Consider the following 15,305-nt stretch of genomic DNA (forward strand, 5'->3'; position numbering starts at 1 on the left):
GAAGAACGCGTTTGAAATGGAACATACCAAACCCTTGCACACCATATATCCACATTTGGGACACAAGCGCCCTCTTGAGTTTTTGTTGCATTCCCACTACACAAATTAAAAAGACAAGTCAGACGCTCAAAAAGCATTTATTTTCTTGAAAACCGCTTCTGTACAACATGGGATTTCCTTATTCCATGGTCTTCCTAACAGAACATCATGATCTTATGCCCACTGTGCAGACGTTCTACCGACAGGATCAGTTAACAAAATACAAATTTATCATGATTAAAAAAAAATAAAGCATTTGCCATTAACTGTAATCCAGTTTCCAGGGTTCAAAGCAGCGTAGGAGCCGTTTTTTTCCCCATTCGATAAACCGTTAATGTAACAAATCGTTACTATAAAACACTGTTTTAATCGACAAACCTTTCAGTATAAAAACAAAACAGGAACTTCAGCAAGTAATTTTGATTTCGCTAATCCAACTGCGGAATTCTTATTTAAATGTCAAGTTTAGGGCTCAATGCGATTATCTTCGACGTTCCGCACAGAATTGTTTCCTGCCTAATACAGAACTGAATTTTTAATGCTTTCCATACGCAAACAGAACCTACTTGATAAAATTATCCGCATTAGGAACGGGGGAGTCTTAACGTAAAATCGCTTTAAGTGGTTGTGTTGAGCATATCCTGCAGAAGTTCCTAGGAATGTTGTCTGATGCTTAGTGCACACTCAGTCCTTGAGCCAATACCCGTTAAAAAAAGGAAACATTTCTAAGCCCAAGTTGAAGGAACTTTTGTTTATACCTTCAAGTTTTATTACCAAAAGTATGTTTAACCGGATACAAATATATTTCGGAAGATATATTTGTAGGATACATTTTTTTTTTTTGCAAAGCCATCGTCGGCATGTTAAGAATCACTCCAGAAACGGGTCAAGCAGACGAACGAGAAAGAAAGACCCAGAGACAGAAGTCGCTCTTCCGGGTTTTTGTTAAAATCCCGATCAACCAGACGGAAAACAGCCGTCTCTCTCGGTTACCACCACCTGTATATACATTTTCAATGTGGGATAAATTAAGAAGACATTTTCCTTTTAATTGCTTTTTACTTATTAAAAGACAAAAACGCCCCAATGTTTTAACACTGCTACATCTGCAGCACAGTAAGACCAAGGTTTCTGAAGAGAAGAGTGAGAATGGACTTGTACAGCTAACACACCTCCAAGAGACTCTTTGGATCAGACTACATCTTCACATTAAACCACAGCTGATCACATGATGGGGCCAACCTACTTCTGTTGTTTAATCAGAATAAAGGAGCTAGAGGAAAAAAATATTTAGTGTCGATTCACATGGATCTGCTAATCAATGCTTCTGAAAGCTTCAGTTCCTCTGATCACACTCGCCCAGCATTTCCATTGTTTCTCTGAGGTAATAAAAGTATTTTTAGAGGTGATTCAGCTGTTTGCAGGTGTCCTGCATGTGTTTGCTGTACAAGCTGCAGTCCTCCCACTCTGGTCTTGTAAACCCCAGTCTTGAGGTAACGGCAGGGTCATGGGGTCTCTGACCTTGCCCAGTATTCCTTGGAGTGTCCCTTAAAGGTTACCCTCCCCCCCCAGTCCTTGCTGGCCATTTCCTTGGAGCTCTCCAGGCCTCTTGAGAGGGATCCATCCCCACCTCCCCGTGCCCTGCAGAGGGGACAGATTGGGCCTGCAGCGAGAGCTGCCCGGGCCAGGCCTCGACGCCGTCGTCCACCGCTCAAGTTAAGACCACAGTTTCAAGGGAAAAGGTGCCGTCAGACGATATGATGTGCCCTGCGCTCTGTACGCAACACGGGCTGGTTCTGGGCACGCCCTGGTCTCAGGCCAGCAACACAGAGAGGGCGTGGGAGAGCTCCAGTGTCAGGACACGTGCGATATGAGTCTCACTCTGCTCTTAATGTCCTGGCGACACAGCGGGCAGGTCTCCAGCAGTAAGGCACACTCCATACACATGCCGCTGAAAGACAGAGCGACAGTGAGAGAGAGCCAGGGATCCAGCACACAGACTTGAATACATTTAACAAAGCATTTTTACACATAAGTAGATAACCTCTTCACTGTTTCTTAATGTTTTGCAGTTTCAGAAGGAAGTGCTAAGGACCCTTTAGATGCCCTTTAATCCTGCAGAAGTGATCATGCATGGATATCATTCTCCCACCAACACAGCAAACAATCTTTGCACAGACGTTCCATTAATAAAGGCTGTTTTGGCTGTCTGGGCTCGTGTTCTCAGTCATACAACTGTGATGAAGTGAGTGTGAATGAACTGCTTCGCTAGGTGCACGAAAGAGCTACCCAGCGCTTCCTGTATCTAAAGCTTACCTGTGACCACATGGCCTGAGCTCCGTGTCGGCCATCTGATCGCAGCACAGGGTGCAGCAGTTGTCTCTGATGCTCACTTGCTTTAGCAGAGCCAGGCGTCGGTGTCTTTAAAAACAGGATCACAATTGTCAATTGATGCAGGTAAATCAACACTTTTTGAATTGCAGCATACTGGTTTATACAATGAAACAAGACTGAAATCATATTCTAGGCATTAACTTGGTATCAAATTATATTGCTATTTGGAATCTTCAACAGATTGCTCACACATTTTTCAGTTATAATGGCTGTGTAAAGGCAGTTATATTAATAAAGGTACATCGAAACAGTCAAGTTACACATTGCTTCTCTTTAATGCAATCTTAGAACTGTTAACAAGAATAAGTTCCATCTCCAGCTTCATGCTAGGATCAATGGTTTGACTCAAGCCTAAACACGAAAGAAACACACCAGTTGACTGACGCGCGTTAACCTGTCTGAAAACCCTTCAGCACAGAAAGCTTCACCTTGGCAAGATGATCTTCTCATCGGACGCCAGAGAGGCGTAGTCATTGAAAGTGCTGAACTTCACAGGAGGCTGGTGTCTGAAGGGCTTCGCTCCGAAGTTGAACTCACACTGCTGGTACGACATAAAGCTAGCCGCTGCGAAAAAGCCAGATCTGAGAGACGACGAGGAAGAATCAGTCATCAGGTTTCTTGTTTAAAGTCAGACCTGTAGAATTTCACCGGTACCGTTGTGACATTCCTAACTGGAAAACGAACCTCTCCATCCTCCAGAGCGCCCCATTATTGTAATTAACTCACACATTTGTTTACAACTTCCTTTTTTTACTGCCAGTACTCACGTGGCCGATGAGAAGACTTGTTTCTCTGGGGGAAGCTGGTTGCCGTTTAAGTAGAAAACCATCTGTTTCTTAATTAGGTCCAGCAGAAATCCTATCGTGTCACCTGAAGGACACAGGAAAGAGAAGAATAAGATCTGGCTTAGGAGGGCATGATCAGCTGAAGCCTCTGTGCATCACCTGACATCTTGATTCTTTTCAGCTGAAGCTGTAACTATGAAGTGGGCTTATAGAGCACATCAATGCATCTCTTAGGTAACTGAGGACAGATATTGAATTGAAAAGCCCAAGAGAAGCTTTGCCATTGAAGAGCACGAGCCAGGCTTGGTTGTGTAAACCAGGGCACCATATCAACAAGCAGCAAGAGGGCTGTTTAGGTCTTTACCAACAGGACCCTTGGTGTCTGGAGCAAGCAGATTCCCCGAGATCCTCCAGGAAAAGCCTAGAAGACCCTCCTAGCACTAGCGGCTAGCAGTCGCCTCTCCCCCGCCAGTGCTGACGGACATGCGGCGGGGCTCCTCACCTTCCTTCCAGCAGGGGTGCGAGTGGGGTTTACTCCGGGCATTGTACCAGATGAGCTGCCGGCAGCCATCGTACGCGCAAGAGTACTCATCGTCGCCTATCCCATAGCCCTCCTGGAACACACACAGAGCCGTGAGGGTCAGGCCCACAGGGGCGAAACCTGCCTGGAGCTTCACACACCGCCTTCCACACACACACACACGCTACACTCACAGACACCGGAAGCATGCAAGCACTCCAGCTCTTAGCAAACAGAAGCACAGGAAATTAACGCACCAGGTGTTTGCGTAAACATTAGTTCGAATGTTTTTATAATTATCTTTATCCTTAGTAACATAACATTTTATGTTATTGGAAGCTGCAGAGTCACTGGGGTGTAAGCTTTACTCCCTTGACTGTTCAGTGTCCGTTTTTCATGAACTTGCAAGTTTAAGAAAAACTCAGAGGGGAAGTAAAAAAAAGTATATATAGCAGCACTACAATGCCTTCTGACACTTACATGGTTCAGGAATTTACTGTCTTTTGTGGCCCAGCCAATCTGCATTACTCCTGAAGTAATGACGGTCACTTCATAGTACCAGACGCCCGAGTCCACGCAGAACGTGCAGCGGACACTCTCGAAGGAGGAGGCGTCACAGCGCGCCTGAGACCAGAAGAACGAGAGGGAGAATTGGACACAGTTGTCCCCCCTTAGAATTCAAACATTCTAGATGTCTGAAAGCACAGTAAATCGCACCGCTTCCTCAGTAGTTTACAAGACAATGCCTATAAAACCAAAGCGAGGAGTGGTGTTCTTGTTTGATTGGCAGGGATTGTACCAGGGAAGGATCAAGGGCCAGAAACATCAAAAAGCTCCTACCTCCAGCCCGCTGGGAGAGATTTTGAGATACTCGCTGACATCGTTGCTGTTCAACATGGCGTTAATATTGTTCAGGTTGACCTTCTCATAGGTGAACTGCCGGCCCTCTTTCAGAACTGTGGAAAACAGCAGCAGCACTGTCAGAACAATGTGTAACTTCTAGCTTTAAGCAGCACCTAAAAATGACCCAGCAGATCTAAAAACACCACCCATGGATTTCAAGGGATGAGTCATTTCCTATTAGGTGCCAGCTTCAACTTCTACACCTGCATTTCCTTCCAAATGGTTTTAGTTCTAAATAAATCATTAACCACTAGCTCCAATTCTGTCTTTCCTGAATCCCTGTGGAATAAATTTGTGTAAACCCAACACGAAACTGCCCGGGCCGTCGGTGAACCTTACAAAGATTGTCCAAACTCCACTGCGCGCAGAATCCGACCTGACGCTTGAGGAAGTCGGTGTGGTTTGCCCAGGTCTCCAGAACCATCAGCCGGTCACTGATGCACGAATCGGAGACGGTCAGTTTGTTCTCACCTGGGGGATTAAAACACAAGGGACGTGTGTCTAGAAGAGCCCAGGACTATGGGCCCAATCTGACCTGTCTTCACACAAATGCACTGTGAAGGACAAAACGAGAACAAAACCTGATTTCTCAGGAGCAAAGAATCCCCTTAAGATGAAAAAGATTACTGAAACAACGTTTTCTTTACAGATAAGTGGGAAAAAAAAACTGTTGTAAAGAATGCAGATGGCCTTAAATTAAACAAGCACGACTAACACTACAAAACAAACTAACTGAAACAGATGCATGCTTAATGAATGCTTATGTAAAACCTTAACTTTACTATAGTACTTTCTCAGCTGGAGTACTGTGGAACAGAGACTATCATTATCATACACGTCTGTCTGTTGGAAACAGTTACCTCAAACCTTTACTATGCCTTTAGCATGAGAAGAGGTTAATGGGAGCAGAGTGAGACTTACTCGTCTGTGAAAACTTTTCAAGAGCAATGAGTGCAAACAGCATGACGGTGGGGTGAGCCTCTGAACTCTGAAACAGAAGAAACTCAGAGCGTCAGTGTCCCATCACCCACTACCAATGTACTGGCATCGAAACGGAGCAAGCTGCGTCGCCTGTTTTCCCCAGAGACAAGCAGCCCACTGCAACACCTCTAAATAATCTGGAAGACAATTACTGCTATATAGATGTCCTGTAAATATTAGTGGACTGAGGGAAGACGGCAAGTTACCAAAAATTAATACTGCATATGGTTGGCATTAATGCTGGCCACCTTTATCTAAAGTGACTAAGTTCAGAAGAACATGCCGACTGCCACTCTTGCAGATGACTGACTGTTCAATAAGCTCAGAGGTGGTCTCCCTGGCCAGGGACTATACACAAGCAAACAATACTTATTGCACTTCACAAAATAATAGCTAAGCTGGTTTCGGACACAGGGTGCAAAGGCAGGTGCCTGTAGCTTGCAAACACGGTCAGCTACAAGCTTTCAAAGCCCCTGATTGGCCCAGGGCTGTTTCAGGACCCACCAGGCTCTCCAACAGGTACTCCAGAGTCCCAGGGCTCAGAAGACCAATACTAGCTGGACCTGGAAGGCAGCAAGAAAAAACACTGTTGGTCTCAAAACAAGAAGCTGTCAAATTCTGAGCTGGACATTCAAAGTTTACTTTCATAATGGCAAGTTTCTGAACCACTCTGAAACAAAATTTAAAACAGCATCTTAAAAAAACTGCATAAAGGCACATCTTGACTGCTCGCATTGTGTTCCTGGGCTTGGAGATCCACATGGAGATCAGCACCTTTCTGCTTCCCAAGCATGACTGTCAGCTCGCTGGCAGGGGAGTGACACGCATTCTTATGTCACTGTCTTAACGTGGCCCTTGGTTCCACGCCAAGCCAAGCTCCTGCAGGGAATCTGGAAGGAGGCTGCTCTCGGGGACACCACAGCACAGCACACAGTGCTTTCCCCCTCCTTTACCTGCCAGTTTCTCCGCCAGGCACCCCAGGACAGCCGTGGTGTTGCGGTGTTTGGCAGGGATGGCAGCGTCCTGGCGTGCTGCTGAGCCACTCAGATTAAGCATCTCTGAAAGCTTTTGCAACGCGTCCTGCAGAAAAAGAACTTTTAAATAGCTGTTCCACTTAAAATATATTACACAAAGAAGACTAGGGATTTGCAAGTACGTGCTTTGATAATTTACACAAACTGTGCTTTAGGCAAAATAAAACGCTCAGATCTACGTGAAATGTTTCCTCACAGGGTTATGAAAGCAAATGGTGCGCAACCAAACCTTTTAGTTTTACTGCTGGCGCCATTATGTACTATGAGGACAAATGGTCTCCTGGGGCTCTGCATCCCAGTGCGAGACAGAACTGGAGAGAACCACGGAGCTCTGCACTGAGCATGCTTTTGTGCACCGAGTTCTATATGAACATGCTCTGCCCCGTCAAGTCAAAATAAAAACGCAGCAGTAACAAAATCAAAAATACTGATTACCATTTGGCACACTAGGTCTTCATCTCCTCAAAACTTCTCAATTGTGAAGCCACAACAAAAATCTAGTGCTCAAAGAACAAATTATTTTGGCAGCACTTTGTTACTTGAACACACTGTGGCAGAGAGACAAGTACAACTGGAAAGAAAAACAATTCACGCTTTGTGGTACCGGGGTATCGGGGCTCCTGCCCCAAATTGCATCAGCCTCACATGGGCATAACTCACTTTGGTTGGCAGGGGGCATTCATCAAGCAACAGGGTAATAACAGCTGGTCCCAGAGGGTCCTCCAGGGGAATCACCCTGATCAGAGACTGGACCACTTCCAGCCAGCCATCGTCTGTTGGGGAGAGAGAGCACAGGGACTGTCAGGGGCCTGAAGCCCTCCTACACCACGTTCTGCACTCACAGAAGCACCGGGCCGGCAGCCTGAGCCAGGAGGCCATAAAGAAAAAGCAGTGCGATGTGGACATGGGCTGACTGGCTGGGTGCTGGGCTAAACAGTGCTGTTAGCAGTTAGGGCTCGATGACTGCAGTGGGTTTTATTACAGCTATAATTTTGAAGTACAAGCAGATCTAGCCTTAGACCGATAAGGCCAAGTGGACCGTTTATTTGTTAGGTTACCTACTGGTACTAAAACCATACTGATCCGGTAAAAGGGTTCAGTCACCAGTCACACGCAAAGAGCACCGTGTTGATGCTAATAAAATTACTACCCACACCACCTAACCCTTTCTGTTTAACTATTTAATGTCTGCCCTTCACATGAAAATCTCCTAATTAAAATGCACTTAAGTTGCTTTGGCCAATGGTGATCACAATAGCCTAACAGGGTTGGGGAGTAACAGTTCATCAGTCTGCAAGCGATTACAGTACAAAGACCCAGCACGGATGTGCAGGTCCACCATTGACCAGCAGCTGCTTCTATTCCAGGCTGAGCCCATGCCTCTTAGCATGCGTTTAAAACAAGCCTCTAGGTACAACACATACGTACACATCTTCCAAAGTCTTATTAAAACACAGCAGCTGTTGAGGAGGCAATGTGTTGCAAAGCACTGAAGGCTCAAAATACAGAGCTTAATTTTGTTCATGCTTAAGTAATGAATATCATTTAGGTAATTAGGGATTAGGATGCCTAATTCACCTGCATATAGAAAAGCCCACATGTGCATCACAGATCTCCAGCCAGATACAGGCAGTTTGTGTACTGTACACAGTGCACTGCCCTGGAACTATGCTAAGCTCTTATATCTTATCTTTCCCATGTAGAAATAAAATGCCTTTGGAGTCAGGACACAACTGTATTATATTACCATGTTTGCAGATGTGGAGATAAGGACAATACTGCCCAATAAAAAGGCAATATTCGTCTTAGATTAAACTATTGCACTGGTGTGAAATACAGCACATGGAAAAGAGCCCTTTACCCCTGCAGGAAATAGAAAAACAATAACAAAAAAACACACGTCCCATACAAAGGTCAACCTGCTCCTGGGCATCGTTAACACTGTTCTAGTGAAGTGGTTTTAGCCTTTTTTTCCCTTCATAGTAAATGCAGAGAGTGTCTTTCAGAAGATACGACGTTGAAACCCAGAACCAAGGACTAAATTATGGAAGGATTTTGTAAACTCAGCCCCATCCCTCTCCACTCGGTTGCTTCTCAGTTGTAACGAGAATGAGACTTCTAGCAATCAGATTTGATCGCTGCCAAATACCAGTTACCTGTCTCTGCCATCTCATGCAGGGTGATCATTGAATATGGTGGTTCCTGGTCACTGCAACACAAGAGGAACAAAAACAACAATCAACAGCCAGTATAAATAACACTTCTCAGTATAAATAATAAATATACTTCTAAATATACTTCTCAGTATACTTATTTCCCTGCTCTCCCTGTGTGTGATTGCAGTGTCTGTAGCTGAGAGCCTAGACAAACAACTGCCGATTCCAAATTGAATATGACAAAAAGTAACTGACTATTCTACTTTTAAATAACCTTCAAAAAGAAGTGGAATATTTTAGAAAAGAAGGCTCGAAAACTAACCTCGGGATCGATGACTACCATAAAGCAAGTGTTGCCAGCTATGTGGTTATTACATTGGCTCCATCTTAAATGGGGCAAATCCATTAGTCACTCTTGCACATTCATTTGTCAAAAGAGTAACTGCAGGATCTCTTTCCCTTAAGATTCGTTAGTAGGTTTAGTGCTCATTTAAAGTGGCTCATTTACCGGATTAAACAAAAACAAAGGAATTTGCATATAATGCCCTCCCTGATTTATAATGAAACATTAAACTGTGAATTTCAGTCTACGTAGATATATAAAATTGATACTCTCCGACATGCAGGTTTTAATAGGCCTCTTTTAACTCACACCTGAGGGCGAAGGAGAAGTTAATAAATAAAATGTTCAAGGTAACCAAATAACTAGATTTATTGAAGGGGATCTTTTGACCTTCAGGAGAGGAGCAGACCAATCCTGCTCATACAGCTGTACATTTGAGACACAGTAAGAGACATTTCTGTACACTGAACCGAGGGCTGCAGGAGCCTGGAATAAGCTACACATCATCAAAACCACGATACCCTAGCTTCCTTCAGACAAACAGCAGGACGCAGTGTCTGGAGAGCCTAGATTCCCATGGAAGGTCCTCAGACACATGAGGAAACAAATGAGCTGGACTAGTGGAAGGGCCTCCTCTCCTTAAACTCTCCCGCTCCCAGGATCACATAATGAAACAACAGGAAAGAGGTCATTGCTTAGAATGAATGGACAGGCTAAATGCTAGCAGATGCATCAGTCAACCTTGTTCATTTAAACGATGATCAGAGTGTGCAAGAGACTTCCCAAGGGCCTTCGCCACCATGGAGAAAACTGTCTAAACAGCAGTTTTTTTTACATAACTGACAACAGTCTGAACCCGATCCAAACTCCGACACAGGTTCTAGCGAGCCGTATTTCTCAGCTCAATTATCTGTGTGCAAACTGCAGTGCAGACTGTGTTGTACCAAGCTCCAGAGGGCATGACGCTACAGAATTTGATCTCGGTTGACAGAAGGAGGGGGAAAAAAAAAAAAACGTATTAAAGAAACATGAAGATCACACAAGCAACAGCCTGTCTGTGGAGGCCAAACATTTCAAATGAAAGAAAAGGTTCAGGCACATGTCAGCCTGACAGCACAGGCAAGTGGAGCACCAAGTCCTCCACAAACCAAGAGACTCCGATCCCAGATCCCGTCCCGGGTTTGACAGCACCAAGGGAGCCAGGAACCAGCAGGACGGGGCTAGTACACCGCAGGCTGCCCCCACAATAATTGCACCCCCTTTCACAGCTCAGGGCCGCTGCTCGACTTGACACATGGGAAGGAATAACTTGCCAAGTTAGAGATCTTAATTTACTTTTGAAACGCAATGGTTAAAGGGCGACCTTTCAACACACTGAAGAGTTTAAAACGGTTAAGGAGTTCAAACTAATCCTCTTAGGTCAACTAAGGATTCCATTGTGTAAAAAAGCTCAGCTATAGAAAAAACCAGCAGGCCTTGTGGGTCTCAAGCCCAGGACTTACCGGCCTGCAGCCGCAGAGGTCCAGTACCTTGTTCAAGGACACAACAGCAGTGTCCGAACTGGTATCTTGCAACTAATACCTGCCAATCCAATGGGTCCAAAGCTCTAGCCTCTACTGTGGCTTTCCCCAAACACAAATCATGCCATAACCGCAAAGAAGTGACACATATAACACAAACTACATCAGTATTTCATGCAATGCTTATTTAAAGCATGGCTTCCAAATGCCTTTACCCCAGTGCCAAATGTGTTGTGCCTTTCTTTTCTTCCAATACACTCTAAATAATTCCAAACTACAGCCGTTACTTAACATACTCCTACAAACTGTCTAGTAAGCACCTTTAAATCCTTACTACACAGAATGGTTTTAAATAAACAATGAAAACACTGAAGTTTCCTGTTACAGTGAAGTCGCTGACAGCTGAGCGTGCCGCTGGAAAGGGCCCATGGCTTGGCTTGTGATGAGCTCTGCACTCCTGACTGCCTGTGCATATGGCGTGTGAATGAAAGGACCTATTCAATCTCTACCAAACACAAACATGAAGACAGCAGTTTCACATGTACCGTTACCCACCGGGGACATTCAAGACTGACCCAGGGATGACAACGGGTGTCCAGGCTCTCCACACACTGCAAGAAGCCCCTGAGTACCGACGCAGAAGTAGGCCAGGCCATCAAGCCGGAAGCAAAAGGATGCAAAACACTAACAAAGACAACTGAATACCAATAAGCCCCAGCCAGCTGCAACACAACAACTCCCAGATCTGATCCCAGACGCCAACACCCCAGACTGTTCATTCTCAAGCACTATCTTTTACCAGCAGGTCTTACTGCAGCCATAAAAGTATAGGGCTGAGTCTGAGATCTCTTTCAGTTTCGAACAGCTGCGGTGATCTGCAGATATTGTTCTTCTGGAGCAGGGATTTTCAGCCTGGTCCTTTAGGGCCGGTATCTGCGGGTTTGCAGTCCAGCTGACCTCTTAATGATCCAAATCAGCTTAATTTGCTTAAGTGGCTTAGCCAGCTCTTCAGGTACTGCTGCTTTGAAGAGACCTAGTAAACCTGCAGATACACATGCCTTCCAGGAGTAAGGAGTACCACTGTTACAGAGGGACACACAGCTCAAGTCCACTGTTCAGGTGCAAGGTCTCAGCCTTTTGTAATTTATCAAACTTATTTGAAAAACATACCCCCTTGTCTTTATCTTTGCTCCTCAATTTACTTTTACATGCTCCATCTTTTCAATCTCTAATGTGTTGATCTATGTTTATGTTGTATACAATTCTACAACAATGTAATTTCGGTGGGTAGCTGCGTCAGCATGCGTAGGCTGCAAAGGAACAAGTAATAGGTTTATTCCATGCTGAAAAGAGAAGAAAGAAAACGCAACATTTCGGCCTTCTTCAGGCTCCATGGCCAAAACGTTGCGTTTTCTTTCTTCTCTTTTCAGCATGGAATAAACCTATTACTTGTTCCTTTGCAATGTAATTTGATTTCATTCACAAACAAAACTGAAACAGAACACTAATTAGGAGTTTACGACTTGTAATTACCCAACCAGCAGGAGAGCCAGACAGAACTAGTCAGCATGCAATATTCCATCATGTCTTGATAAAACTCCAAAGCATTTTTTTTCTGGGGAGGGGAAAGACTCAAATGGGGCAGAGCAGTGGCACTGTGGCTAATGATCTGCGCCTGTGGCTGGAAGTTTGCCGGTTCAAATCCCACGGCCGGCAGAGGAATCCTACTCTGTTGGGCCCCTGAGCAAGGCCCCTAACCCCAACTGCTCCAGGGGCGCTGTACAATGGCTGACAATGCGCTCTGACCCCCAGCTTCTCTCCCCTTCTGTGTGTCTGTCTCTATGGAGAGCAGGTTGGGGAATGCGAAAAGACAAATTCCTAATGCAAGAAATTGTAAATGGCCAATAAAGTGATCTTATCTTAAATGTCTTTTAAAGGACACAAGGAACATGATTACAAAGCAGAGTAATACCCACTGTGGGGGCAGTGCATCCCTAACCCACTCCTGGTGCCTGCTGGTGGTCGTTCCCACTGAGCTCTCAATTAAACTACTAGCTTGCTGAACGAGAGCAGGAGACCTGCAGCTCTTTCAGTGCCTCAGAAATGTGTTCTACCAAGCGCTGCAACCGTTCCAGAGCCGAACACAAAAGAAAAAACCCCAGCCCACAGAGAGGTCAGCTGGCAGGAAACCAGACGGACACCAGGGGTCACAGGAGCAGAGTTTAGGAACCGGGCACTGGGACAGGCCTCTGGGCGTGGAGCTTCGCAGGCTCTACAACTCAAGAGGCCCCACAAAGAGCCAGGCTGGTCCCATGAGGGCCTAAACAGAACGGTGGTGCCCTCCCCTGCCACGTGATGCCATCTTTAACCGAACGCTTGACACGCTGCCTCATCAGAGGACTCAATATTCGTGAAACCCACTGCGATGACCCTTCGGTTTCTCTTCCACCTCGGCACCTGGCGGGACGCCCCGCCGCACAGCCAGCTTACTTGTCCACCAGCGTCCTGATCACAGCCAGGGTGTCCAGGACCAGCCCGTCCACGTTCTGCTTCTTCCTCCGGGGCTCGTGGGGCCCGCGCCCGCGGCGGGGCGGCCTGACCGGGTCTCGGGGGCGGCTGCGGGCCTCGGGCTCGGCGCCGGCGCCGCGGTGGTGGTCCGCCTGCCGCAGCGGCCCGCGGGGCGCCGCGCCGTCCTCCACGTCGCTCTCCTCCCTGCACACGCAGCTGTTGCCCATGGCGACGGCCGTGGACGTTTCCCAAAGTCTTCGAAGGTGCAGCTCAAGGGTTAGCAGCAGACCCTGGGCAAGGCTCCTGCTGGCACAGAATACAAGCCAGGCAGCTACGATCATTGAGAGAGTTTGGGGAGCCCTCCCTGGGCGATCCGGCGGGGCGCGTCAACCATGGCGTGGCGATCGGTCTGCAGCGGGCCAGCGAGCCCAGCGACGGCAGAATCAAGCATCGTCCACCGATCTCCCCATGGGCCGTCCAAACCTGCACCCCCCCAGGGGGAGAGAGAAAAGAGAAACGGCAAGATGAGGGTGCAGGCTTTGCAGAGAGGGGAGGCTCCAGTTCGTACTGAAGCCCCTACAGACGTTATTCCAGGGAGCTTTCAAAGGAACTGTTCCAGCCCGACATGTCGATGAAAACAGGAACACCAGTGTCCATGCATGTGGGACACGAGCGGAGGGAGAGATCTAACTCCTGCACCACCAAGCTCTCCCAGTCAAGGGTTTTTGGCCTTGCTGGTCCAGTAGCAGCTCCAGCCCTTGTCTTCCGTGTTGAACCAGCCATCCTGTATATTGTAATGCAATGACCCTCCCCCCAGAAACACACACAACAACAACAACAATAATAATAGATCACCTGTACAATAACGTTGCCGTTCAAGAGAATGATTACAAGGAAGCAACCTCAGAGAGGCAGGCTGCTACACGATAACTTGCTTGGTTATTACGTAAGAAACGAGGAATTCTCTTTTACGTCTTAGTCACCGGGACACGCACAAATATGTAGTTTCAATTAAAAGCACGAGTCTAGAATACTACAATACAGGAAAGCTACGATGTAACTTAAAATAAAGCACAATGACGTTATGTAGTAACTCCTGGGTAGCAAATGTGCTGAACAATTACGAGAGACACAAAAGGCGACCTCGTTAAATCTAAGTTAATATAACTGATACAAAAAAACAGCCTCGCCAATGCATTATGAACGCCCCAGGTAAGAGTCCCCACAAGGTGCCGTGGTCTACACCCACACTTACCCGGAAAAGAGCTCAAATCCCCGGCAAGCGCTTCCTACTCTACAGCGATGATGCTTTTCCGAAACAGGCCTCCCCCAGGAGAGGCAGATGGAAGTCCTGGCAAGTTTATCCGACACCGGCAGCGGATGGTACAGCTTAAGATTTTCTTTCTGTAATTGGGTTTTTTTTTCGTCCGGATTTCGACAGCAGTTTCGTGTCCTTTTGCCTGGTGTTTGGTTTCACAACCGCGACAGCAGCACAACACCGAGGCCCCCCAACACGGCGCGGCCCCGGCTCGCCCGTCCCCTCCCGGCTCTGGAGTCAGGCGGTGCGCGGTGATGTCAGCCCTGGGCCTGAGCTCGGCGTGACGCGCTAGATTCCCCTCCGAGGGCCGGGGAGGCTCCTCCTAGCAACACGACAGATCCTACAACGCCATCCCGAAATCCCTCCTCATCTCGAAAAACCTCCGTTTACAAGCGTTGCTAGGAAAACTCTCCGTCGCCGTGGCGTTTCCAAACTCCGCTGATGCTATTAAATAAGAGAAAATGCTTACGTTGTAAAATGATTATTCGTTTTAGAATATTTTAACATATGTTTTCAATTCAAGGGTCTTAATTGACACGATTAACACTACAGACAAAATTATATATAAATATATAAATAAAATTATTTTGCATGCCATAACATTATTTAAAAAGGCTTGGAATAATTGAAGAAAACTCGAAAGTTTTATTCTTTGTTAAAAAAATCAGAATAGAAATAAAATCAATTCAGGCTCAAGTATGTGTTTTTTAACATAAGTATCAATAAATTCATTTTCTAAACTATTCTGTTTCCCTAAATAAGTATGCTGTCACACTTCGGTGTCCCCACTGATTTATGGGTTAG

The 15,305-nt window shown here is 46.2% G+C and overlaps 1 protein-coding gene across 1 annotated transcript; it reads right to left on the reverse strand.

Moving 5' to 3' along the window:
* Nucleotides 1-121: 121 nt before the first annotated feature.
* rspry1 (ring finger and SPRY domain containing 1) lies at nucleotides 122-14,893 on the reverse strand. Its single transcript, XM_088613690.1, has 15 exons — nucleotides 14,439-14,893; nucleotides 13,166-13,666; nucleotides 8,813-8,865; nucleotides 7,317-7,429; nucleotides 6,576-6,702; nucleotides 6,127-6,185; nucleotides 5,563-5,629; nucleotides 4,981-5,112; nucleotides 4,579-4,694; nucleotides 4,219-4,362; nucleotides 3,721-3,832; nucleotides 3,201-3,303; nucleotides 2,862-3,014; nucleotides 2,356-2,460; nucleotides 122-1,990 (listed from the first exon to the last, which is right to left on the reverse strand). Exons 2-15 carry the CDS (start codon nucleotides 13,522-13,524, stop codon nucleotides 1,894-1,896), a joined length of 1,740 nt encoding a protein of 579 aa, XP_088469816.1. The 5' UTR covers nucleotides 13,525-13,666; nucleotides 14,439-14,893; the 3' UTR covers nucleotides 122-1,893.
* Nucleotides 14,894-15,305: the final 412 nt, after the last annotated feature.

Source organism: Lepisosteus platostomus, chromosome 20 (genome assembly GCF_059453375.1).
Source record: "Lepisosteus platostomus isolate fLepPlt1 chromosome 20, fLepPlt1.hap1, whole genome shotgun sequence".
NCBI classification, from domain to species: Eukaryota; Metazoa; Chordata; class Actinopteri; order Semionotiformes; family Lepisosteidae; genus Lepisosteus; species Lepisosteus platostomus.

Bases quoted from the DNA above. Each gene is read 5' to 3' on its own strand.
- rspry1 (XM_088613690.1), bottom strand. From the start codon at position 13,524: ATGATCGTAGCTGCCTGGCTTGTATTCTGTGCCAGCAGGAGCCTTGCC. The intron at 4,363-4,578 runs GTAGGAGCTTTT...TTCTGGTCTCAG, and splicing joins TCTCTCCCAGCGGGCTGGAG to GCGCGCTGTGACGCCTCCTC. The intron at 3,833-4,218 runs GTAAGTGTCAGA...TGTGTGTTCCAG, and splicing joins ACAGTAAATTCCTGAACCAT to GAGGGCTATGGGATAGGCGA.